Here is a 26,945-nt window from a genome sequence, read left to right as displayed (position 1 = left end):
GGTAAATATAATCACCATAATCTAAAACTGGGAAAATAGTAGCAGTCATTAACCTGTAGTTGTTTAGGTTCAAATGGTCACTTCCTTTAAAAATAGGGACAACGTATGCAGATTTCCTAATTGACGGCATTCAGTTTGAAATTAGAGGGAGATTAACTCTTTCAGTCCTGAATTATTGTTGTCGAGCTGAAGAATGCAAAATTAAGTTATATAATTAAAAAAGGAACTCGTTTATTGAGTAGACATGAGAATAGGACAACAAAATATTTTGGTAAATGTCACTTTAAAGTCCTGTCAGTTGAGGAATCTTTGGCCTCAAATGTCAAAGCATGTTTATACTCACTTGTATGACAATACAGCTGATATAATATTGTTCTTACTTGTCTTTTATCACTATAGTACAGAAACCTCGGTCGCTTCTCAGCATTTCTTTCCTTCCCACAGGCCTTGGTATTCTTAGAAACAATTAGGACTGAAAATGATTAAATAGATCTGCTAACAGTTGAGCAATAATCCATGCTGCTACCTTTAAAAAATATTATTTTTGTATGATCTAGACACAGTAATAGTTTAAGTGTTTTAATAGTACGAAAATACAATTTAGCTGCACAGTTCAGCTAAATTAGACTCAATATCTGACTGAGCACTGGTTTTAATAGAACCTGAAGACATTTGTCCTTTCATCAAATGGCAAACCAGCCCTAACAATATACTTGTTAAAATAATCAGTGACATCTTTACTCTCAATGTAAGTGCTATCATTAAATGTCACCGGTTGGGGCCATGCTGATGAGACACCAGACCTTCTTTCAGAAGTTTCCAAAATGTATGTGGGTTGTTCACATTATTATTAGTAAGCTGCAGGTAATAATCAGATTTAGTTTTCTTAATTAAATGTAAATTTATTCCTCAAGGCATGCAAGTCTTTGTTTTACATGCTTAGCTCAGCAATAGTCCCAAGCTTCAAAAGAACGTGATATTCCACTTATAGTAAACCAGCGACAGTTAGAATTGATTTTAAGTTTTTGTTGTTAACTTATAAAACCCTTAATGGATTAGCACCCAGTTATTTGCAAGAGTTACTGACCCTGTATCTTTCAAATCGCACTTTGAGATCACAGGATGCAGAGCTACTGGTTATTCCTAGGGTCAACAAATTCTGGGAGGTAGGGCTTTTTCTTGTAAAGCTCCTAAATTGTGGAATGCTCTGCCTGCGTTTGTCAGGGAAGCTGGGACCATTACAGTTTTTAAGTCAAGACTGAAAACTTACTTTTATAAAATGGCTTTCTTGTCTTAGTGGGTTTTAATGTAACTTTTATATTGCATTATTATTATTATTATTATTATTATTATTATTATTATTATTATTATTATTATGTATGGATGTGTGTATGTAAGTATATATATATATATATATATATATATATATATATATATATATATATATATATATATATGTATGGATGTGTGTGTAGACGTGAAATATGTTTCACAAATGTATTGTGGTTTTATTATTTGTTTTATATATAATGTACTGTACAGTGCTTTGAGATACTTCTTCTGTATAAAAGGCGCTATAAAAATGCAGATAAATAAATAAAATAAAATAAATAATAAGGGGAGAGCGCATCAACAGAGGTGATATTAACCTGGTTTTAATGTGTTTCTTTTTTCTGTAGAATCATTTTCAAAAATAGATGCAAATTGTACTGCCCGAGTGAGATCTATACAGCTTGACATTTTCCCAACCCAATTACAACTGAGTAATATATTTAATTTGCTACAGGAGTAGTAAAGGCATTCATTTTTCATGATTGCCCTCAAAGAGTTATGGGCATTGAGAGAATGATCTTAAATACCCTCCCCCTCCCAGGTTCAAACAATCCTTTCAAAAATCACACATGCATTAAGCATACATCATGTGGGCTGTCCAGGACAGTTTATTTATTGGGTTGTGATCCCCAAGGCAGCAGTGCACACATCTGTGACAATTGAAGATACATTTCTTGTTGCTGTAGATGCTGCAGGCTACCTTGCTGGATCGGTTATTTTCACTTGTTCGGCAATTAGGACCAAGCTAGAAAATCCTTGCTTACTGAGTTGTGTCACACAGTTACATAGTTGCTATTTTTAAATCTTAAAGCTCTGGTATAAATAGAGGATACTGAATGAGCCTTGGCACGGCATTATCCTCCCAGTTAGACTGGGCACACTTGCAAGAAGGGCCAGTACCAAATATTCAACTAGTCGACTAGTGACAGTTGACCTCACTAATCGCACGCCTCAATTTCAAAGCAGCAGCAGCAGCAACATAGTCATGTTTTGTGTGTGTTTAAAATGTGTACTAGTAGTTAACTACCAGTGTCAATATTTCAGTTGTATTCAACTGTTGAATTGAAATGGAAGCTAATTGTAAAGTGTGCAGTTTCAGATGGATGTTAGTGCGTTAATATGTATATATATTTTTAAATCCAAGCAGTTCTAAAGTAGATGTCAGAAAACTGTATGGACACAAACAGAGCACCAGACTTATAAATGCATGATTTATTAATATTTTGTTTTAAGTGGCGACTAGACAACTATTTGACTCTGGCACATAAGTCAGTCATTCTACCCCTACCTGCAAGTTGTTGAGAGGATCTGTGGCTATATATGAATAGACCTGTCCTTATATATGTCACACTTGCATTTTACATGTATAATACACACTGTGGATGTCATGGTGATCTACTTTTTTATGATACTGATACTTCAGGTATGGCAATAAGACTCCTATTGCATAGCAGTTTCACACTGTCCAGGTTTTAAAACAAGCTTGATTTGCCACAGTGTATAGGTAACAAGCTCAGGTGTGTCTTGTTAAACTTAAACCAGGAATGGATCGACCTGCTATGCAATAGAGGTCTTATTTCCATTAGTATTTACTAGTTTGTGTTTAGCAGTTAATTCTGAGTCATTGAGCATGATAAACACATGTTACATGCTACAATAATTTGATTCCTTTCTTTTGGAAGAATGGCCTACATATGTTTTTTAGCTCCCACCCTTCCCTCATAAAAACTTGACAAGCCAGCTAGAATCCCTAAAGAGTTGAATGTTTTTGCACACTGGATGAACAGTCTTATAAACCCATGTGGCTACTTTTAGAATGTGTTTACAGCCACAATTGATGTGTAACTAGTTGGGAATAAAAAAAATCTTGAAAGATTGCCCATTAGATGGCATTTCAGTACACCCACACAGCTATTGAATTGAGCTATAATTACAAACAGCATTGTCTAAATCTCAACCAGCCTATATTAGCTGACTCGGGTTTGTAATGTCATCAGTGACTTACAATCTTAATCATCATTTAAGGGTGTTTCTTTTCAGGAAAGAAAGTCTTAAAACACTGTTTTGTTAATACACAGCATGTGTATGAGTGTTGTATTGACCTGTCAGATGGCAGGTTTCGTTTTGTTTTTAAATTGAAATTGCTGAATCTGTTTTATGTGAGTCCTTTTATTGCTTGATATTCTATAGCTTTTCACATTATATTTATTTTAATTTTAAAAATTGTGGCAACACCAAACAGACTTTAAGCTGTCGTTGTTTCACTTGTTGTTGTTTAGCTTTTGTGCATCTATATAGAATTGTTAAAAACAGTTGCCAACACTCCCAAGTGAGAATTGCAAATTAAGAGCCAGAACTGAAAATGTTGATTAGCTGAGTTTTAATCAGTGAATCAAGAATGGTTTGAGAAATCTGGGGGGTATTCTTTAAGTCATAGTGCCTGTCAATGATATCATAGCTCAACCGTTTGAAAAAAACACTGAATAATAGTAATATAGTTCAAACAACTGATCTGTATGTTCTTCAATCTTTCTATCCATTATAATCATCTTACGCCTTAACCTGCCATGTTTCTCTGTAATGCCTGCTTTTATTGAACTCCATGCACCATGATGAATATTTCCGAAATGGTGTATTACTCAAAAATGGAAAACTTATGTATGTAATCATTTGTGATTCAAATCCACGATGGGTCTGAGTTACTTCATTATCCAGAAAGAAAGGGGACTGTCCTGTTTCTATACAGCAAGCGTTGAAATATCTAGCATCAAATAACTTTTTGCATGTAAGCTGTTAAATATAAGTTTAAAAGGGTTTTCTTTTCGATAATTATCCTTACGTTCATCGGGTGCTGTGGTTATTTCACTCATGAGGATAGGTGTATCCTCTTTTGTGGAATAACTACAATACTCTGTGTACTTACATGGTGTATCTTCTATATACAGAATATATGGAAGTGATAAATCTATGCAGTGGAGATAAAAATAAAAAAGATCACATATGCGGTTAGAACTCTAAACCCTGTTGGCTAATGCAGTGACACATGCCCCAAAAAAGGTTGTGCTTTTGCCGACAATAGTCAATCTAGCACAGGGGTGGAGGGCTATTCCACTCCAGGTTTAACATGTAAAGTGAGACAATGAACTACTTCAGGGTCTGGCTGGAGGTTTATTTGGTTCAATTAAACAATTTAGTACAAGGTTGGAACAAAGACCAGGAGTGGAATTGCCCTCCAGGACCGGGATTGGCCAGCCCTGATCTAGCACAACTGCATGCATGTCCACTGGCTCCTGTGTAAATAGGAATCCCACAGGTAATGTGCAGACAAGAGTCTAGAATAATTCAACTTATATTTAGACAGTGTTCTTGCTTTTCTGTCAGAGATGCTCTGCATTATTTTGAGGGTAGGTTTAGTCAAGATAAACCATCTGTGTGTGAATAAAAACAAAGGAAGTGGAAGAAACTGCACATCTGCTGAATGATGTAATCATGTAACTGTTCATCTGGGTAGATTAGACCTGCTGGTTATTGCTGACTTTCACATCAGTCTGACTGCTGTGCAAACAGGGGGTGCTTCCTGGTCTGCAGACTTACAGGAAGTATTCTAGGGGGTTTGAGACTGACTGCCAAAGAGGAACAAGTCAGCCCTCCGTATTGTGAATCCCATAAAGGCACCCACACCATTCTTGTAGCTTTATATTTTGGTAGGTTATGCATGTTTGTTCTGTATATGAATGATGCTGTATAATTTGTCTTATTTATTATGGTAAGCTGTTTTTGTGGTTCAGGTTTGGTTTTGGTGGAGAAAGTATACATTTTCTTCTAGAATGGAGTTGGATGTGTTGTAATTGGATTCCCTTCCTCGTCTGGTTCCCTGGTTCTGAGTTCCAGAACTCGGGTATCAGGTATTCAGTCTAAGACATTGCTGTCTCTGAATTTGATGTGTGCATCATAGAAAAGGCATTATCTGATTTGTAATCGTACGGGAGGGAGTTTACCATGAAAGACTAGATTCTCTGGCTTGGCCCACAGGAAGTCTCCACTGGAGGAATCGCTCCAGTTTCCTGAGTCTGTGCCTGCCTTCTGTTATAAAAAGCCATTGGGAAACAGACAATCACTCATGCTGCAAGGTATCATGGGATTACTGGTGAGCATTATCACTGAACTAGAACCCTTCCCTGACCCACCGATCTAACCCACTGGGACAACTACCAGGAGTTGGTACACTAGGACAATGGAGTTCATTAGAGGTGCTGCTTTGAATTTCACTTGTCAGCAGCCCTTGAACACTATCTAGTTTATCTAGTAAACATTTTTTATATTATTATTGAACTTACAAAAACCTTAATAGATGGGGAAGTCCATATCATCCTGAGTATTACATATTCAATATATCACAGTTGTCTGGAAAAGACCACCACTGGAGATATGTTGATATATGCAAGCTTACTATTGTTCTATTGTTTATGTGTAAAAGAACAAAAAAGACTTTCCACCCATTCCCAGATGGGAAGTCAGAAACTGCTTTTCAATGGGAATATTTAGAAAAACAGAGCAGACAGGAGGCACGGGGCTCTATTCTTTTCATAGATGTGGGGGCATGCTGTGATATCAGACACAGCTTCGTTCAGGTTGAAACGGGGAGTAGTGGTGCCTCTAATTTCTTCTCCTTTTTGCATAGTGGATTATTAAAACTTTTTTTGTTGCTAAATGTTGTGCACATTGCCCCTCATCATACCTCAAACACTCTGGAGGGATGACACTAGGTTGTGAGAACAGTCCAGTCTCCATGCCTGTTCAGTCCTTAGCCTCCATTGTTTTGTGACTGCTCCCACAAGGATGTGAAACAGGGAGAAGGATGAGGGCAAACTGATAGGCAAGCAAGTATTTTAACCATTATGCTTGAGACAGGGGTCAGAATCTGTACCTGCGTCCATCAACACTGCCTCCTATACTCTTCCCCCTTTAACCTTGCTAATCAGCTACAGCCATTCTGACATCCATGTCATGGCACCAATCTAAGCTGCATGCGAACTGGCAGCCATGCTCAATGCAAGCAAGGGAGTAACTGCTATGCAAGCGTAACAGGCTCGTCTGAAGGTGTGGTTATAGTGCTTTCAGCCTCGCCGACAGAGGTGAGAATCTATTCCGGCAGCGCATCACACAGCACTGCCTGTTACACATGCAAAGGGGCCCAGGGCCATCGTGCCTAACTGAGGGGTGGTTCTGTGATGGAACTATTGTCATCAGAGTGCGTTGAAACACATTTTCAGCGACAGGGCAGATCAAGGCAGATCAGGCTGTATGTGTTTTTGTCCACTAGAAATATGTTGTCAAGCAGTGAATCGTGGGGAGGTACAACAGTTTATTAAGCGTGGTAATAATTACTGTTCACTTGGAAAAGAGGCATGTTCAGCATAGTATCAATAATTGATACGAGCAGGAGCTTGACTCTAAACTGGCTTTTAATGGTTTAGAACCACTTGAGCTAGCTGACTGTGCTGATAGTACACGTGAGTCCTGCTCCGCTAGAGATGCAGCTTCAGTGGGGCCGTCAGCTGACAGTATCCAGGGGCAGTAATAATCCTGTTGTGTGCTACACTTAGTATTTGGAGCGATTACTGACCCCAGGTTTCAGTCTAGTAACACCTACCTTCCTCCTACTCTGTGGGGAAAATGCGTTTATACAGAAGATTGATGAAGGGTAGATAAGGGAGTGTGTGCGTGTGGGGGCGGGGGGGGGGCTGTAGAGTGGAGGCCTCCAAGCTGATCTCTGTCCAATACTGCCATCCCACCTACTTTGTTTACACATTCGCGTTTCCTGATTGAGTACCAGCCTGCACTTTCCACGTTACATAGGGTTGTGAGGGAGATAGGAGAGACAGATTACCACTGTGATGGATGCTTCCGGAATTTACCAGACTAAATTAAGTAACTTTTTTTTGTCGGGGGGGGGGGGGGGGGTATTACTTTCTTTTTTTTGTCTTTTTAAATGATATTGTAATTTTTATCCCCCACGGGAGATACATATCTCCAGTAAAAGGTACACATAGTGGAGGAATCCGTACAGACGTACAGATATGTCAAGTATATTTAAGCATCCCTGTGAGGGATCTTATAAGCTTTTATGCATCTGCTTGCCACAGACACTTCAGCTGCTCCTATCTGTTTCAGACTTCAGATGTTCAGTGTTCTGAAGACGCTTGGGCAAAATGTAACAGTGCCCTTTACTTTGAACATATGGAACTTTTTTTTTTTTTTCGGATGATAAAACACAAACATATTGAGAAATTGCCGTCACATTTTATACACAACTGTATTACATAACGATGGGTAAAGTTCAGTTGTGGACTTTTGCACTTTTGCACTTGTTTGTGTTGAGAGACCATTTATGGCAGTGACCTTGACATTGACCTTGAGATTGACCTGGCTGCCATAGTGAAGCCATGTCACTTTTTAGGTTTCTGCATTATAGACAGCACACTTTCCGATATTGTATTCATACTTAGTACAGAGTTGTCTTCTATGATTATCCCAGTCCTCTTGCCATATTTCAGAAACTAATAACGAAACATGCTTATTTAAATATATACATTATCTAGTACGCCCTATGCAAGATACTATTGAACAAGAACAAAATACTAATACTACATTTCAAATGAGAGGTATTCATTTTGCTTATAATTCTACATCATATTTGTCCTAATATGACATACTTATTTTTGTCATAGATCAAATATAACAATCATGTGTAAAATGTAGAATTCAATGCAACATGTTTTTAGGCATCCCTGTGGGGTAGCTTATTTGGAATTTTCATTGCGCTGCCACTGCTGATATTTTAACAGCTAATATCTCATAGAACATCTAACAGAACCCTTTATTTTGGCCTGTGACCTAAGATGGTGGACACATTGTGGTCATGTGACTTTTTGGTTTCTGGATGACAAAGACCCAACTCTGGGATTTTGTCTTCAGGCTTCAGTACACAGCTGATGTTTCAGTTCATGACTGTAGGTAACATACTAGAAGAATGAACCCATTTGTAGACCTTTGTAGATAGGGACTTCCTCTTTGCAGGGTCATGTAAACACTGTGTGTTGGTGACCATGACATTGACCTCTAACTATGACGTGACTTTCAGGTTTCTGGGCTGTAAAGACTGTTATTGTCTTTTTGGTACTCATCTATATTCTGTCGTTGTTCTCATGTTCCTTCACCAGTAGTGAAATTGTAATGAATTGTTTTAACCTCTTAAAAAAACATTTTTAATTGCAGGATTTCAGAGAAGCCATCCAGAAAGTGAATTGTGAACAAAGTGAACCTGTGGTGGAAGAAGAGAGCTTAACAGCAATTCTTTGTGAGCTGCCACAAGTCTATGAGCTGCACCAGGACATTCTCAAGGAGCTGGAGGAGAGAATCAATGACTGGTTAGTTATGTCTAAGCCAGTGATCGAGCCATCCTCCTGGATCTGTCAGTCTTGTATTTACATTACACTTGCCATTTCAGATTCACTGATGATACAGACTATAAACTATAACTCCATATACATAACTATAACTCTATATACGTAACATGTGCAATACAAAAAAAATGATTTTCTGTTCCATGAATTAAATTACAAAAGTGTACTGTAACGAATATTCCAGGATGTGAAATCTATGAGTAAGAAAATTACACTTTTTATTTTGGACTCCAATTGTCAAAACGCCCCCAAAAAAGTTGTTATATATGTGAAGAAGTCAAGTTGAGTGTTGCGTGAGAAACAAACAAATACGTGTTTATTTTTATGTAAAAATGATAAACAATCTGGAAAACGACTTGATTGACGTGAGAAAGCTCTGCTGTAGTGTCTCCCATCTTCTTATCCATGGTTTCCACACAGGTGTTTGCATGAAGGTATTGATTAAACTAAAACTGCTCAATGCTAAATATCCATAAGAATGCGCTGCTCAGATCTGTACAGCTCTGAATAGAATGAACCTCAATAATAACTCAATCAGGCTGAGAAAGAGAAAGTGAGCAGCAGCGAGAGCAGTCTCAGCTGTGATGATTCAGTCTCCTTGCATCACTGCTGCATTCTCAATTAAAGGGGAATTATACACGTGGCTCATCTGGCACGAACATAGCATTTCCCTTGGTTTTTAATGATGAGCTGCTTTGCATTAACATAGCTTTGAGCTTGCTTGACAGCTCAATGCCCTCCTTTGGCGTTTTCATTGAAAACCATTGTCATGTTTGACCTTGTTTCAGGGAGGCGCATACAAGGATTGCTGATGTTATTCTGTCAAGGAGACCACAGTTCAACGTCTTTAACACATACCTCACAGAATTTGATAGGAACATTGCCTTGCTTGACGAGTGCTGTCAGAAATCCCAGATTTTCGCTTCAGCTGTACAACAATTTGAGGTAAGCCCTGCAAAACATGGTAGGATTTTAGCATGGATGTATTGTTACTGCTTGTTCCAAAGTACATTAAACACTTGCTTTAAGGCCTTCTCAGTAAAAAGGCCACCTCGCAGGCCACATTTTACAATCCTACCTTTCTTACATTGACAACAATGTAAAGTAATCTTCAATATTAAGTAATCCCTGTAAAACCCTGTATTTCTATATTAAAGCCACCATCAGCAGTCCCAAATGGATCAAACCTCTGTTAAAAGACCTCTCTAAAAAGCAACATGAAGTGAAGTATCTACTGCTCATTGGAACATATTTGTAGTGTTCCTCCATTCTTTCAGTCCTATTTTTTTGAAAGGAATAAAAAAGATATTAATAATGTTACAAATTGAGATACAGAACACACAGGGATTGCTGAAGAGAATGTCAAATATAAAACGTAGTTGTTTGGTTTTAGTTTTGGTAAATTGAATGGTGTTTTACCGCTTTCAAAAAAAAAACAAGCAGGCCTATTCTGAGCATGAGGCGTCATTTGAATTACAAAAAATGGTGTTTAAAAGTGAAAAATCTCAGACTGCTCCGAATTTGACCACTGTTCTTGACAGGCTATGGTCTTTGGGATGTTAGACGTTATTCCCTAACTCCATCTAGAATCAAAAAAGATCTGGGAAAGCATTAATTTGCTTACATAGTGTCATGTCCTTGGAATAATTTTTAAAGGAGCCATCAGATGTATTGATGGGTGATTGTTTTTTGTTTGTTTTTGTTGTAACATGCTGCTGCTGCTGTCAGAGGGGCTTGCATCTCAGTGAACTAGTTCTGAATAAATAACTTCTAATAAATAAATAAATACCACTACTACAACTGCAAATACAATAGTGCTGGGACAAACATGAGGTTTTCATCTTCAGATAGCCATTCAATATATATAGGTACATAAAAATAATTGATAGAAAATCAATTATGTCAGAAGATTTCTGACTACAAGTCCTTCTTCAAAACTTTTTTTCACTTTTTTCTATCAATTCTGTGATTTCTGATGGACACCGATTTTTGCTTGTTTGTTAGTTTGAATATTTGTATATTTGTCCCAGCACTAAACTAAAATAAATACTATCACAACATATGTATTCAGTCTATGTAGGCCACTGGGGAGGAAACAAATGTGTGAATATGCAAACTTTAGCAGTCAGTTTTGTAACCTAATAAAGACTGGTGCTTATTTATGCAATGCTCCAGAGAGTGGGTTCAAATGCATCCGTCTTGGCGCCTGTATTGATTAGCAAAACTGTATGGGGACTGGCTGCACCATTCAGAAAGGTCAAGCTGGAGAATGCCAACTTTAACAACAAAGCTTGAAAAGGCCACCAGAAAATGGTGTGAATCCCTCCCAAAGGTGTGTGCAGTCTTTCCAGACTGAGGAACTGAGGAAATAGAGCCACTTGACACGGCAGCTTCTTTAGTATGCAATCTCAGCTGTGCTGGCTGCTGGGTGACACATTGCACTGATGCAGTAACTTCAGTTTCATTATTTAGGCTTAGGACTTAAGATTTAGGACAGAGGGAAGGAAACACTTCTTCACACAGAGTGTTGAGGCTATAGAATAGGCTACCTAGCATCACTTGGATCCTTTAAGACTCAGCTTGACACAGTTCTGACATCAATCAGCTACTAGGAACTGGAAGATCTTAGAAGGGCCAAACGGCCTCCTCTTGTTTGTAAATGTGCTTCCGTTCTTTTTTCTTATCTGTTTTGAAATGTGATGAACTGGATCTTGTATGGATGGAGTTTACGTTTGTTTTAATGTAATAGATTAAAAGTCAGCAAGGTTTGAATGTTAACAGTAGATCAAACGGTAGGTCTTATGAGTGGGATTAAAAATGATTCCAATTATATTTTAGAATATTTCAGAAAGAAAGAACAGTTCAGTAATTGTATATAATCTGCCTACAGTTGTCATTAAAAATCCCCCCCCTACAAGTGGCATGTTGTTGTAACACAGTAAGACAGGATATTGTTTGGAGTGTGTTTGATAGAGGGCTGGACTCAAACAAGAAAGGAGTTGCAGTCAATGGCTTTTAAGCACTTCTGTTGTTGGCTGACAGAAATACAGTACAGAGGTTGTGGTCAGAATTTTACACTAATACAAACACAGCTACTGTACATACAATAGCTTGACTCTTACGGTCAGTCCACTTCACAATGTAGTGTGTGACAGACAGACAGTTCAATAGTTCAATTAAACATATAATGTAAATTATAGTAATACTTAACATAAGTCATACTAGATACTGTACATGTAGAATTATTAGGCATATTATGTAGAAAAATATATAAGCAAAAAAAAAATTAAATAATGGCTTTTGCATATAAACCTGCAAAACAGATCCCAAATATTGAAAATGCTGTACAGAGAAGTTAGATTTGAACAAAATTAATGAAGTTACCACAAAAGCTCTTCAGGATGGCCGTTGCTTATTGTTTAATTATTTTATTTATTTCATAAATCCATTTAAGATGGATAACATATTGGAGTTTCTGGACCTTTGGTTTCTGCATGATAAAGACCTAACTCTTCCAGATATTGGCTTCATGCTGCCCTATTGTTTTAATCTCTGGCCACATCAATGGTACTTTGACATAGTGGCCTATATTTTCCCCTATGGACAAATCGCAGGCTGTTGACTCTTTATGAAATGTATTACATGGGGCCCAGTGTCTTTATAGTTGTACACAGCTGTGTTTGATGATTCTCTCAGCAAGGTTCCATTACAGATGATGTCCAGTAGAAATTAACCATTTCACTGCTGCATCGTTTTAATCTCAGATACAGATCTTTTTCACATATCTATTTTACTTCATGTTTATAAACCATTCAATCTGTTCGAATATGCCCCTGGGATCCCATTTCTAGTTGATCTGATACTGATACTATAAAATTATACAATTCTGGACGTGGATTTAGTCAACTCACCTTATTGTAAAAGATTGTGTTCATGGTGGCTGTTTCGTCAGGAATCAGCTGCATTTATAGTCTTTTGCATGAGCAATATTTAGTGACCCTTGAAATTGGGAAACATTTCCATGTGACACTGACTTAAGGGTGAAAGCAGCTTATGTCATTGGCAGGCTGTCGGCATCATCATCATGCCATTTGAGGATATTTCTAGTTTTATTATGAGGCTTGATTGCTGCTAAAAGGAGAATAGAAGCATGGCTGCAGCACTGTAAATCATTTTAATGCTTTTCCTCCACTTTTTCTTTACAACTGACCCTTTCCAAACCATAAACGGTCCCCCCCCCAGTGGATCCTGCTAACGTCATGCCCACAAACCTCCTTGGCAAACGTTGCTGTGTATTTTTATCTCTCTCTTCCAAGCCTGTTGTCACACTGGAAAATAATGGGACGTTAATTGAAATCATTCATTTGAAATTGTGCGTGCATAGGGATGTAAATGCATGCTTTTCAAATGATAAAATATGAAACAGACACATGCAGAATTGTATTCATGCAGAAATATCACCAGGTGTAGTTTGAAGAGGTACTACTAATATAGATCATGTGTGTACATCTGGGAGAAAAACGAAAATCAAAGGATTAACAGTAAGTGCTTCCTGAATATAATTGTGCCCAGTGTTGGGGAAGTAACGTTTTAAAGTAACCTGTAACACAGCAAAATTGTAACTCTTTACAGTAATTTATCAATTTGAACAAAAAAATGAACTACTTAAAGTTCCAGTTTATATTTTACAGAGGCATTTTTCCTTATGTTTGGTCAGGCTTCAAGCTAGTATTTTAAGATCCAGCTAACTAACTTGCTCATTCCCTCCTCGGATGCCATTTTCTAGCAAGTTGATATTCATGTGACAAGTAAGGTTTGACTGACACGCACTCTGATTTCCATGTTATGCGTTAACCATAGTCCTTTTTTAAATGTAACTACTGGAAAAACTACTTTATGTTTTCACTTAAAATGTAATCTGTTACCGGTCTGAGAAAGGAACCCTTACAGTTACAAGTTACTGAAAAATGTAATCAGATTACAGTACGGCGTTACATGTAATATGTAACTCCAACACTGGTTGTACCTTACATTTTTTTCGAATGAAATTCAGTATCTGTTATGTATTTAGTTAAAATGCAGTCCAACCCGCTTAAGTGTATAACCTAGTTCCACAAATATTTATACACTTAAACAGAGTATACTCTTCAGTGGGTTGGTGATGTGCAATCCCAATTCTTCTTCTAAGATATTACTGCAACGATGAGAAAGTGCATTACACGACAGTGCTAAGTATTTTTTGAGGCTTCATTTAATTCAGGCCCACAATTTATTATTTTACTTGCATAAGAAAACACAGAACCATCAGTTTATAATGTGCTTTATTTAAATGTACAGTAGATGGTAATGCACATATACATTTACAAAATAAAGAGAAGTTGGCTGTGTGCAACAAAGAAAGGTCTGAGGCAAATAGAAAATGCTTTTTCAGGTCACGTGGGCTCCTGTTGTGATCAGGTTGGGTTATGTTAATCCTGTGTAAAGTCCACTAATAAAGGCAGATTTGATGAAGCTGGTTACTCTGATGGGATTTTTTTCTCAGTGGTCTGCTATCATTATAACATTATAAAAGGTTGTTATGTGTTCATGTTTGACAGCATTGTTTCTGAAGATGCAACACAAACAAAAAAATGTTTCTGAAATTGTCTTTTAGATTTAAAAAAAAACAATACTAATGTTTAGGCTTGTGGAACACTTGAACAAAGATTTAAATAGAACAATGTTGTGTGGATCACAGGGCCAAACCATACTTTTACATTGGCAGCAATTAAAAAAACAGAAAAACAAACACCTGTCAATCATTCCTGTGTTTAATCATTAGTTTAAGGCCTTTTTTACACTCTTGAAATAATTAGATTTTATAGGAGCCGTTCGTATCAACAGCTGTCAGTTCCATTGTGTATAACTGTCATTTGCAGTGACAATAGAGGCAGCAGCTGTCAGAGGCTGTGCAGAAGTGCTGCCCAATCTAATGAGAAGCACCACACAGTGTGCAGAATTCACAAAACTCTTAATTGTATTAAACTCAGAAATAAATACTTAATAACTAAAATGAACTGTGTTGCAAGTATTTGCTTATATTTAGTTTATTACCTTATATTTATTATGCAAATGGATTTAATTGAATTCCTATTGTCAGTGGTGGGTGACTGTTTTGTGAAAAATGGAGACTGATGCAAATAACATTGCGGTGGACTCAATTGTGATATTATAAATGAACACTGTTTTTCATTCCTTCAAAATTATGCAAATGCTTTTTTTTAATAATCTTAATAGCACGTGTCTTCAGTATTAAATAAAACATTTAGGCTTTCCTTAATACTGGTATACAGCTATGGCCAAAAGTTTTGCATCACCCTATAGAATTAACTAATTTCACTTTATAAAGTCGAATGAAACCTGCTGAATAATGTCACGATAACATATTGAATGATATACCTCTTTGTACCATATACTTAATGAGAAACTGACAAAAATGAAGGCTTCTGGTAGATTTTTGCGATATCATTTTGTAGTTTATTTGATTACATGATGCTAAATAAAATATCAAAATTATGTTCATGTAGTTTTTTTTTTTTTTTTAATTATGTCTCAATCCTAAAATTCTAACTGATGTCAAACTTTTGGCCATATCTATAATATCCACCAACATGCAGTTTCTCAGTGAAAGATTCATAAAGGCTCCAACGATTAACTACGTCCTTGTTTGCTGCATGGTTCATGGACGTGACATAATGACTTAAAACCACACATAAATGATTAAAAAGCTCACTATTGTGTTTTCAGTAGATGCCCCTGGAAAACTATGCATTGCCCATTGGCTGGCCTTTAATGCAAATGGTTTATGTACTGTAACTGAACTGATCATTTCAAAGCTGATCATATTCTGTTTTCCTTTTGGGGAGCAGCAAAGTCCTGGCTGTGCCAACATGAGTGTGAAACATCAGCTGCTAAAAGTTATTCTCCGGATCCTTCAGTATCGCATGCTTCTTACAGGTGAGAGAGCTCTTTAATATTCACACTAATATTCACTGAAATGAAGGGGCAGCACAATGTGTGTCCTTATTATAGAGATAACTGCATGTGAAGAAACGTTGATCGATGTATTACAGCAAGGAAATAAAGTACACTTCCATGGAGTACTTACAAAGCCACTTCATTCAAAATACTATACTACTAGTAGATAAAAATAATTCAAAGGTATTTGCAAACAAATGAATAGAAGGTGTTATATTGATTTCATGAAGTAATCGTTGATTCATGATACATTTCCAATAAGAGTCACTGTGCTCTGTTTTAGCTACTTGGACCCATAAGTGGGCCTACTGGCCTTGTGTCTATAGTAACATTTATTATGAATATAATGTAACAATGTCTTCATTTTGGTGTTACAGATTATTTGAACAATCTGTCCCCAGACTCGTCAGAGTATGAAGACACTCAAGGTATTGGCGTATACAATATTGTGGTACAGGGTGCTAGAATGCAACTTTTTGGTTTTGGTTTCTGGATGATTTAGATCAGCTTGACAATTGACACACAACTGTAGCCTATGATTCATTTGACAAAACTACCATCACTGCTATGGAACATAATCTTAGGACTTGTATTACTTTCACACTTAGACTTTGGGCCCTAATCACACAGAGCTGACATTACACCACTAAATCTCACCAATATGCACTGCCAATATTTGATAGTTCTCACATTTTCAATGATGTATTAAATGTTTTCTTGGGATGTGGGCAGCACAGAGGCACTGCATATGTTTCAGTGCACAATGGATCACCTATTGCAAGTGCAACACTAGTAAGCTTCCCCATGTCATTCCCCAACACCAATGTTAAGTAGTTTTTGCAAAAGCAATTTTAGTTAACAAATCACAGTATTTAGTATTTAGTTAACAAATCACAGTCAATGCTTAAACAGCAGTAAAATCACACAGAAATTAAGCAAAGAGGTGGTTCCGACACGGAACCCACTTTAACCTTAGATCAAATCACGTAAAACATCAAGCATATTTTAAGAGCTTCCAGTACCAGATCAAATCGTCAGTCGAATAGCTAGTATCTCATTAGGTTCCCGCTCTGAGTTCGCATCCTCCGGCCCAGCCTCCACCTACTTTTTGGATTCATCACACGGGGAGGGCATTTTTCCTGTCCCCTGCCCATGGTTTCCCTACAGTCAGCCTCTCCACTGATCCACAAATTGATTTACGAGCAAGAGTACCTCGAAAGGGGAGGTCAAAGGTCAAAGAACATAGTGTAAAATATGTGCAATGTAGTAGTGTTGTCTAGTCTCTGTTTTAATAAATGATCTATCGCATGAGCTTCCTGACTGAACACACATTATGATTTTTGAACAGGTAAGTAATTAAATATTAGACAAATGCAAAGTAACACTTTAAGACAACCACCTTGGTTATGGAGGGTCTGCTTGGTTGTTCAACTGTGTCTCTTAGAACCGAGTTTATTAACCTGCAGTGTTTTCTTTTCCTCCATTTCCTCTGCCAGCTGCCTTGGTAATTGTCTCTGAAGTTGCAGATCGAGCCAATGACAGCTTGAGACAAGGGGTGAGTCTCCTTGTATCCTGTTATTTGTTATAATGTTGCCCTACAGTGAAAAATACTATTGCTCCCCAGCTATCAGGAAAATATTAGCGAGGTGGTCTAAAAACTGCCATTATGAAAAAATAGATTGGGATTTCATGCTGCCATTAATATCCTGTATAAATAAAATGTCAGTACATTAAAAAGAAATCTAGAAATTACACATGCGTCATTGATAAATCAATCAATAAATAAACATCTACAGTACTGAGCAATTTTACCTTTCCCTTTAACACATTTGCCCCAATAAGGATAGTTATAAATTCTTGTAGTGGCGCTGTCCTGTGTCTAACCTGTATCAAATGGTTACTATACAGGCTGTAAGGATTACAACCAAATATGTTACCTACCCTTACTGTGTGCAGTGTTGTATATATTTCTGCAATATCTTTTTCATCATAAACACAATTGTTTTGATATCGTATTCACTTGTACTTTGTCAGAAATCAGAACACTTATTTTTATTTGACACCAGGGCCATGCCACTAAATGTCTTTAAAAGCATAAAAAATGCTCCAACTGCAAAGTACAATGAGTCCTTGAACTGTATGCATTTACCTTCTGTGTTTTGTGTGGACAAACGAGTCTTAGACAGATAGGACTGGTGTAATTAAAGTTTCCAGGTGCTTAATAACAAGGGCTGCAGTGTGGAGAAGTACTGTTGACTCTCTCTCGCTCTCTCTCTCTCTCTCTCGCTCTCGCTCTCGCTCTCTCTCTCTCTCTCTCTCATTATCTCTCTCTCTCTCTCTCTCTCTCTTGCTCTTGCTCTCTCTCTCTCTCGCTCTCTCTCGCTCAGGAGAACCTCCTCCGTCTGGTTCACATCGAGTACAGTGTTAGGGGCCAGAGAGACCTGCTCCAGCCAGGAAGGGTGAGTACTGCACTCTCCGATAAGGACATTGTTTTTAACAAGTCTCAAACACAACAGGGCCTTCAAATCGCATGTAATTAAAAAGCCTTCAGCCCCTCTCTCCACTCAGTGTCACAGAGCTCTCATTTAAAGGGCCAGTTTGGAGTTCTTGTGGGATTTAGCACACCGCATTCTTCTTTCATGTTCTGTTATTAAAAATTGATGAGAGACTTTACAAGTGTCTGTCTTCCATAAAATACCTTTAATAAGCAATTCCTGTTAGAAAACGTGTATGTGATGCATTAGAGATTTATCTCTAAGATTTTCTTTGAGGGTATAGATTTCATCCTTTTGATGTGTTAATTAATACATACAAGCAACGGGAGCCTTACTATTGAATAATGGTGTTCACAAAAACAGATATAATGGGTGATGCCCTTAAAAAAAGGAAGATGGTATAAATGTGGTGTTTGTTTCTCAATTAGGGATGCAACAGTTAGGATTTCCCCAAACCGAAACCCACATTTTCATAAAATTCCAAACCAAATGATACCAACAAAAGATGAAACTGGAGTAAACCCCATTCCTAACATTTGCATACAATGCTGCATGCAAAAGTCTTACATATATATATATATATATATATATATATATATATATATATATATATATTTTAAACAATGAACATAATTTAGATATTTTATTTAACATCATGTAATGAAAGAAACTACAAAATGATATCGCAAAAATCTACCGGAAGCCATAATAGTAGTACAGTATTTCATGTTAGATTTCGAAATGTCACATTTTTCAATTTTACAATGCGGTATATAATTCAATATGTTAAGGTTTCATTCGACTCTATGAAGCAAAATTAGTTCATGATGCAAGATGATGCAAAACTTTTGGCCATAGATATAGGCAGTTCATATAACATCCCTTAAAAATTTTAATATAGTAACATAAATCAAAAGTTCTGACAAGGCTTCCCTGATTGATTCTGACAGAACCTCAGTATGGATAACCACGGCTTCATACTTAGTCTGGGTGTTCAGATGTCCAGTTAGCTGACATTAATATCATGTACAGCAGTGTGCAAATGTATTAGAACACCCCACTGCTTCTGTAGTTTTGATTTGTTGTGCATACCACTGTAACTGGAAATCTTAAAAAATTGTCAAAATAGACAAAAATAAGTGATTGTCTTATTTTTGATGCAATTCATTTAAAAAAGTAAGAGAAAAGGAACACATAACCATTTGTTTTACAAAGCCTAATTAAAGCACAAAGTGGTCTAACATTTTCACACAGTGTCTTTTATTTCTATATCACTGATTACTGAAACTGAAATCCTCACACCCAGAGGTTTTCATGCAGGTAGGTATATAAAGGATGTCAATGACACACCTTGAGGTGTTCTAATACATTTGCACACAACTGTATAAATAAAATGGCAATACATTTAAAAACAAACTGAGCTGTGTCATGTTAAGTCATGTTTAAAGTCAAGCAAGATCAAATTAAAATGACAGACAGAACATTGGAACTATTAACAAACCCTCACAACTGGAAAGCGTCAGTGAATTTCATCTCATATTTCTTAATTATGTAACTAACTGCGCGTGAGAATTTCCAAAAGGTCTCCTAAAGTTCTGTTAAAATTCCTTAATATAGTAATGAATCCCAAATACTGATGTGCACTTGTTTTTCTGTCTGTTTGTTAGGTATTTGTGAAGGAAGGAACATTAATGAAGGTATCCAGGAAAAACAGACACCCTCGGCATCTGTTCTTGGTAATGTTTATATTATTTCCCCGTTGAAAATCGAAGGTTAGAATGGAGAATCATGAGAACATTGATAATGCATTTAAGTGTTTGTTACACTTAAAAAGACAGCAACATCTTACAGTAAATGTAGTTTTGTATAAGTTGGTTTTCAAATGGCATTTCAGTATATGCAATGAAACCATAATTAATATTTTCAAAGTTAGCCTGCAAGTTGGAATGTGCCCTGCAGCATACAAACTACATCTGCAGATGACTATCTGGAAAAATATGCAAGAAACCTGCAGAAATGAAACAGATAACTGTGGAGTGTTCTGTGGAGCATCTTATGTGTTTAGTATTAATAATGGCTTATACAAATGTAAATCAAGCAAACATAATCATATCAAACAGTTTCTGGCTTAAGTACTTCCAATGTAATATATTAAGCATTTTTGTCTGTAAAATCTTTAAATACCGTCAAACAAAAACATCACATCACATGAGACGTCATATTGGGCCACATTTTCAAAGCCTTAACTCCAGTCTTTAATGAACTCCTGTTTTATGAAGGAGACAAAACATCTGTTAACAGAACTAGAACTGAACAATTGAGTTATAAATTTCAGGTCACTTTAGCCATCTGTTTATGATAATTATGTACAATATGTGTGGAAGACTGCAAATTCCTTTATGAACTTCTAGTTATGAACTTCCATAATTTCGCTCCGTTTTGTGATTTTAGGCTACCTAAGGGAAGTAATGTTAAAACTTTATAATGCATTAGTAAGACCTCATCTAGAATATTGTGTTCAGTTCTGGTCACCTTGTTACAAAAAGGATATTGTTGCTCTAGAAAGAGTGCAAAGAAGAGCAACCAGAATTATCCCAGGTTTAAAAGGCATGTCGTATGCAGACAGGCTAAAAGAATTGAATCTATTCAGTCTTGAACAAAGAAGACTACGCGGCGATCTGATTCAAACATTCAAAATCCTAAAAGGTATAGACAATGTCGACCCAGGGGATTTTTTTGACCTGAAAAAGAAACAAGGACCAGGGGTCACAAATGGAGATTAGATAAAAGGGCATTCAGAACAGAAAATAGGAGGCACTTTTTTACACAGAGAATTTGTTGAAGCTGACACCCTGGGATCCTTCAAGAAGCTTCAAGAAGCTGCTTGATGAGATTCTGGGATCAATAAGCTACTAACAACCAAACGGGCAAGGTGGGCTGAATGGCCTCCTCTCGTTTGTAAACTTTCTTATGTTCTTATGTTCTTAAGTATTGTTAGCATCTTACATTTCTTATTAAAAATGAATGCATTTTCACGGTTTGATAAGACTTTGATTTCAGGAATTGTTATTATTATTATTATTATTATTATTATTATTATTATTATTATTATTATTATTATTATTATTGGTGTATAGTCTGAAAGCCAACATACCAAATGTAACAATATGTAGTATTAAAAACAGCAAAAATGATCCCTACCAGTTATTATACAGCACAGTACTTCTTACACTTAGCTATAATGCTAAGAAATCTAATGACTGGCTGCATTTTTACAGATGCTGAATTTTCAATACTACTCGTCTCTAAACTGTCACTGTCTGTGAGATCTGGGGAGTGTATATTTTAAATATTATCTATCAAAATCTAATGAGTGGGGATTTAAAATACTATATTATGTAAATAAATGCAGGCAGTGCCTGTTGCACTTTACATAAAACATAAAACAAGCACAAGGCTTGCAAAAAAAAACTTCTTTATCCTTGCACTAGGCAATTCGCTTTATTTCACATGAATAATGTTTCTTACATGCCTTGCATTTTATATTGGTTTTCTGAGAGTTATAGGTGCATTACTTTTAATAAGTTTGGTCGTAAAAACGAAGCCTGGTAATAATATTCTGACTGATTTGTCTTGTTACGGTGCTTGAAAACAAATTGTTCTTTCAATTGAGCTGATCATAAATTGAAGTCCCTAAGCATTTTGCCAGTAGCAAAAACAAGCCTGCTACTTTTACAAATCGGTGTGGAACTCAGTTGCTGAACACTTGCAGCACAAATGCTTCAAACAGTGTCTATTACTCTTGAGTTTATAGTAGGGTTTAATTACAATAAACAAATGTGGATCGTAACATGAAATGATGTTTACGGCATATAAATTCTCAACTCGTTCAACAGAAAATCATTTGAAACACATCCATTATTACATGCAAATTACAAACAGCTGTTATACCCTTACCCATTTATTTAACGGCAAAACACTTACGACTGCCCCTTAAGGTTCAATATTCCTGACGTGGGGTTATCAAGCTGGTGTCCTTTGTCTTCCACCTTTGTACTTGGGCGTTCAGCAATCTCAAAAACACCACAGCTCTTTCATTTAAATGTCTTGCAAGTAGTTTGTTGAAGATAACACTGATATTACTGGCCCAGCCCTTTAACAAGGCTTGATTTTGCAGCACACTCAGCTGTATACAGTGTCGCCCCCTCTGGTTTCCGACCCTCTCTCAGAGACTCTGTGCTCTACAGTGCCCTCTAGAGGTGTGGCAGGGTGGATCACTCCTTACTGGGTATCTCCTCACCCACACACAGATACATGACTAGCAGTGAGAGGTCTACACAAAGTGTCCCTACCCAGGGATGCCAAGGTTCAAGAGTACCTCCTCCACCCTTCAATGTGTGACTGAAACCCTGGCATGTCTTTTGATGTCAGCCTGGCAGGGCGTGTCCAGACACCAGGCTGAAACTCACTTTTGACACGTGTTACTGTGCTGCAATGTTCCTCTTATTGAATGTGCTAGTATTTTCTGTTGTCTAGGTTCTCTTATGAGAATCCTTTTTTCATTGTTCAGTGTAGCAATTACATGTTTTACAATGTTTAAATCCTTTTACTAGTCTCTGAACCAAGTGTTTTCAACAGACTTATAGAGCAGTATGTTATCACTGTGTAGTTTGTGGTAGGGGTAGCACTGAATGCTAGAAAAGTCACAGTCGACAGTCAACCCAGTGAACATTAAGAGATGCTAAGCCCCTCCCAAGTTGTACTGTATGTCTCATTATTGCTTGAAAGGAGACTGTGCTTGGATCTCGTCATGTTCTCTACAGAAGGTGGAGTGTTATTTATTTCCTTTATGGACCAGTTCCTTGAAACAAGGTAACAATATGCTGAGTGAAATAACAGAAAGGCAGGATGAAGCAGTGTCATTATCTTTGAAAGGAAGCAAGGACATCAGATATCTCCACCCAAAACAGGACTCTCCTGACCAATGGTGTTGTCGAGCACTGGCTTTCCTGACAGGATGTTTGGTGGGGGTTTCTGAATCCCTGTTTCCTGCTCGGGGGCTATTTACAAGAATGCAAGAGTCACACTCCCGAACACAGTCAACGGCTGGGAAAGTTGGAAAGAAAGCCAGTTTATCAGCCAATCAATAGACTGATAAACTGTTTCATTTGGAAATAATAAAATGTGTTTTTTCAGTGACACATGTAACATTAGGCAACCCATTAGGCTATTGGTCTGTAGCGTTGCATGGAGTAGGGTCCCAGTATTTGGTAATGTATTATATCAGAATCATGTAGCAGTGAGTAGTGTTGAAGAGTTTTACACAAGGCGAACACAGTGAAGATGAGCTGCACATGAATTATGCAACTCGTGAATAAAAATACAAATGTAGAACGAAGGTTAAGAGTGATAACAGTTTTAAAATGCCAGGCATGAAGCAACCAGGTAGGAAGTGACCTACTTTGTTTTCTTCCCACAAACCTGCCTGTATGTACATTGAATCTTCAATTGTCTTCCATTAAAACAATGACTGTTGCTAATCTTTGTTCTCACCCGGCCATACACTGGGGTTACCGATTCTATTCTTTGATGAGGCTCAGACCAGTATCTCTCTCATCTGCTTCTCCTCCCAAGATGAGAACAGGCTAGACTAACAGCATGTACTCTGAAGATGAGTACTGATGATTGTGTTTTTCATAGTGAATGGATACAGTCCAGACACATGCAAGTTATTAAAGGTTTAGGGAAAAATGTATTATTTAATCGTTTTGAAAAGCTGTGACAGAGAACGGCAGCTGAGAGACTAGGGTGCAATTGTTTTTATTACAGTACCAGCCTTTGAAGTTTGATGGTGATGTCTCCACTTTTGAAAAATAAGTACAATTGTTTGAGTAACTGACAGCTCTTTGTAAAAAAAAAGCAGGTTTAAGCAACTCAAATATGATCAGTAAAGAGGCACTGGAATAAACACTGGCATAATGATGTTCGTAACACACTACTCCGGATCTGAATTAAGCAGGAAGCTAATGTAAAGCTGAACTTTTTAAAAGCTGAAAGAAGTGATTAAATATGTCACACTGACCTCCTTATCCCTTCTTTGGAAACAGCTTAGATATTTGCTTTTGGTTTTGTTAATAGCTGCAGTCTCCCGTGTAGTAAATGGGCTGTGATGGATGTACCCATCAATGCACATATGAGGGAGGTGATGGAGTGGCGGATTCTAATGTTAGGCAGGGCTGCCGGAGCTCCCGTTAGATTAATGGTCCTGGGGAGGGTAATTTATGAAGCAATAAGTAAACTGAGTAAAGATGCTTGACAACTCATTTGTCACCTGCTTGTGTTGAAAGTCCTTTTGTGCTGTTTTTAAACGCAGCTTTTATGGATCCATCCTGTTTGAACAGACGCTCATTTCACCTGTGTGTGTGTGTGTGTGTGCGTGCTTGTGTGTGTGTGTGTGTGTGTGTGTGTGTGATGGGGGACAGGTTAATGTAAGGTTTTAGATTGAATGCAAAAGCAGCACATTGGGTAAAATAAGAAAATATATAACAAGTGTATCCACATTTACATTCATGGCATCTGGTTTTACAGTTCATTGCAAAATTGGGTTCCAAGTGACATCAGTGTTTGTATACAGTATAACAGTTCATACCTAGTGTTATGTGATAACATATCTATTAAAAAGATAAAGGAAACCACTTCATAAAACTAGCTCACCATGCGAAATCTGTTAACGCTGTTTAGTTTCCGTTTCCACTCAAAAAGGAAAATAGCCCTGGGTGTAAACTGATTTGCATGATGGGGTATGCTCTAGCTCTCCTTCTTTTGGGCTCCTTCCTTGAAACTTTTAAGTCCCACCCATAATGAGAACCCTTGAGGTTGCTAGGTTACAGTTAATCAAACCAGCTCTCTACAAAATAAACCAAATGAAGTTAATGTATAAAATACTTATTTATCTAACTCGTTCCCTGTGTGATGAAGGGTGTTTGTGTATCAGTTTTTCAAATCAGCTATCAGTTCAATCAGGTGTCCTTTCATTATATAGGGCATTTTCACAGAACGGAGTGTGGCATGGAATGCGGAATCAAGTGGTTGATGTTTTATCCTTTAAGAGCCGACTAGATAAAGTTCCTGGATCAAACAGATACTAGGAACCACAGGAGCATTAATAGGTCAAGTGGCTTATTACAGTCAATCACTGGATGTAAAGTCTCATTTAGTAATCGTGCTGCCCTGTAATAAGCCATGGTTCTTTTTTTAAAACTGAAAAACTGTGGGTTTGCATTTTTCCATTAAAAAATGAGCTTGGCTATTCCAAAGATCACAGTGAAATTTAGGCTAGACGGGTGTAATCTTTTCTATACAGCCTGAGGGTTTGGTGGAAGTGCATAGCTCATTGTTCATACTTTTATGTGAAATTTTGAGACTCCAAAAAGAATAACGTTGCAACTGTTGAATGTTTTCCTCATTCAGCATGGGTGAAGAGCTACAATGACAGCATGTTTCACATCAATGCGTTCTGTCTATATAGACAGCAATAGAAGACTTGCTTCTATTTGTTTGTCATTTTTCAAATGATTTCTGTTCCTAGGCAGCATAACTGTGAGATATCTTTGGAACATTGTGCCAAACACCATATCTGAAAACTTTTATATATATATATATATATATATATATATATATATATATATATATATATATATATATATATATATATAAAATAGATCTTATTTATTTAAATGTATCGTTTTGTTAGAGTACCCACTAAAAGCATTTGATCTGCATGTTTTTTTTTTAAAGCTAAAGATACATGCTGGTAAAAGCCAATATGGTGTTTATTTGCCAACCTCTTTTCTATATATTTTTTGACAGATGAACGATGTTTTGCTGTATACCTACCCGCAGCAGGATGGCAAATACAGGCTAAAGAACACGCTGTCCTTGTCAGACATGAAGGTACGTTCTTTAAATATCTGCACAGCCCTCTTCCCTGCCAGTGATCTGAAGGAAGATGCATTCATAGCTGTAGCTGTTTAATTAAGCTGTCTAGGAGCATTCTACTTAAAGTAAGTGCAGCTAAATAATTCCAATAAATTTAGCATTCACTGTATAGTTTTCAGTGTGTATTTTAGCAAACATAGGAAATCATGATATCTGGTACTGCGCTAGGTTAAATAAATCTCTGTTTGCAGGCCTTGCTTTTGGGTAATCTTGCACTTTCCTGGTCATTTCACCTGGAGAGTGAAGTTGTTCCCACCCCTTTAGGGCCTTCTTTCCTGTCAGTAACCAGTGTGACACAGCTGAGGTGAAATGACTTAGGAATTACAAGTGAAAAATATTCCTGAGGGGCAAGGCAAGGATACAGAGAAGTTCCTTTAACTAGTGTGCCAGATGCCATGGTTTAAAAGTAAAATACATGTTTGCGATATAATGTGTTTCTTTCAAAACTGCACATTTGAGTACAGTGAATGACAGGTAAGATGAGGGTATTGTGTTAGCTGCAAGCACTTAAATGAGTGATAGAAGTGTAACCTACTGTATTTTTCAACAGGCTTATGAACAAAAATGTGCATCCTTGTACAGTTTTACTGTACAGTGTTGGGACTGTTTGCTATTTACAGACCTGATCAGAAATGAT

At 37.1% G+C, this 26,945-nt stretch overlaps 1 protein-coding gene across 3 annotated transcripts in view; it reads left to right on the top strand.

The window, feature by feature from the left end:
• The window catches only part of LOC117412436 (FYVE, RhoGEF and PH domain-containing protein 5-like), a 69,918-nt gene that overhangs the window by 28,339 nt on the left and 14,634 nt on the right, over window positions 1-26,945 (top strand). For all 3 annotated transcript variants that reach the window (XM_058988860.1, XM_058988861.1, XM_058988862.1), the window contains exons 6-13: window positions 8,611-8,762; window positions 9,587-9,743; window positions 15,707-15,794; window positions 16,193-16,243; window positions 17,312-17,370; window positions 18,203-18,274; window positions 19,978-20,046; window positions 26,180-26,263. In XM_058988860.1, coding sequence (XP_058844843.1) covers window positions 8,611-8,762; window positions 9,587-9,743; window positions 15,707-15,794; window positions 16,193-16,243; window positions 17,312-17,370; window positions 18,203-18,274; window positions 19,978-20,046; window positions 26,180-26,263 — 732 coding nt within the window. The remainder of the gene's footprint in view (window positions 1-8,610; window positions 8,763-9,586; window positions 9,744-15,706; window positions 15,795-16,192; window positions 16,244-17,311; window positions 17,371-18,202; window positions 18,275-19,977; window positions 20,047-26,179; window positions 26,264-26,945) is intronic.

Source organism: Acipenser ruthenus, chromosome 16 (genome assembly GCF_902713425.1).
Source record: "Acipenser ruthenus chromosome 16, fAciRut3.2 maternal haplotype, whole genome shotgun sequence".
Lineage (NCBI taxonomy): Eukaryota > Metazoa > Chordata > Actinopteri > Acipenseriformes > Acipenseridae > Acipenser > Acipenser ruthenus.
Note: the sequence above shows the minus strand (reverse complement) of the source record. Positions and strands in the feature narration are given on the sequence as shown.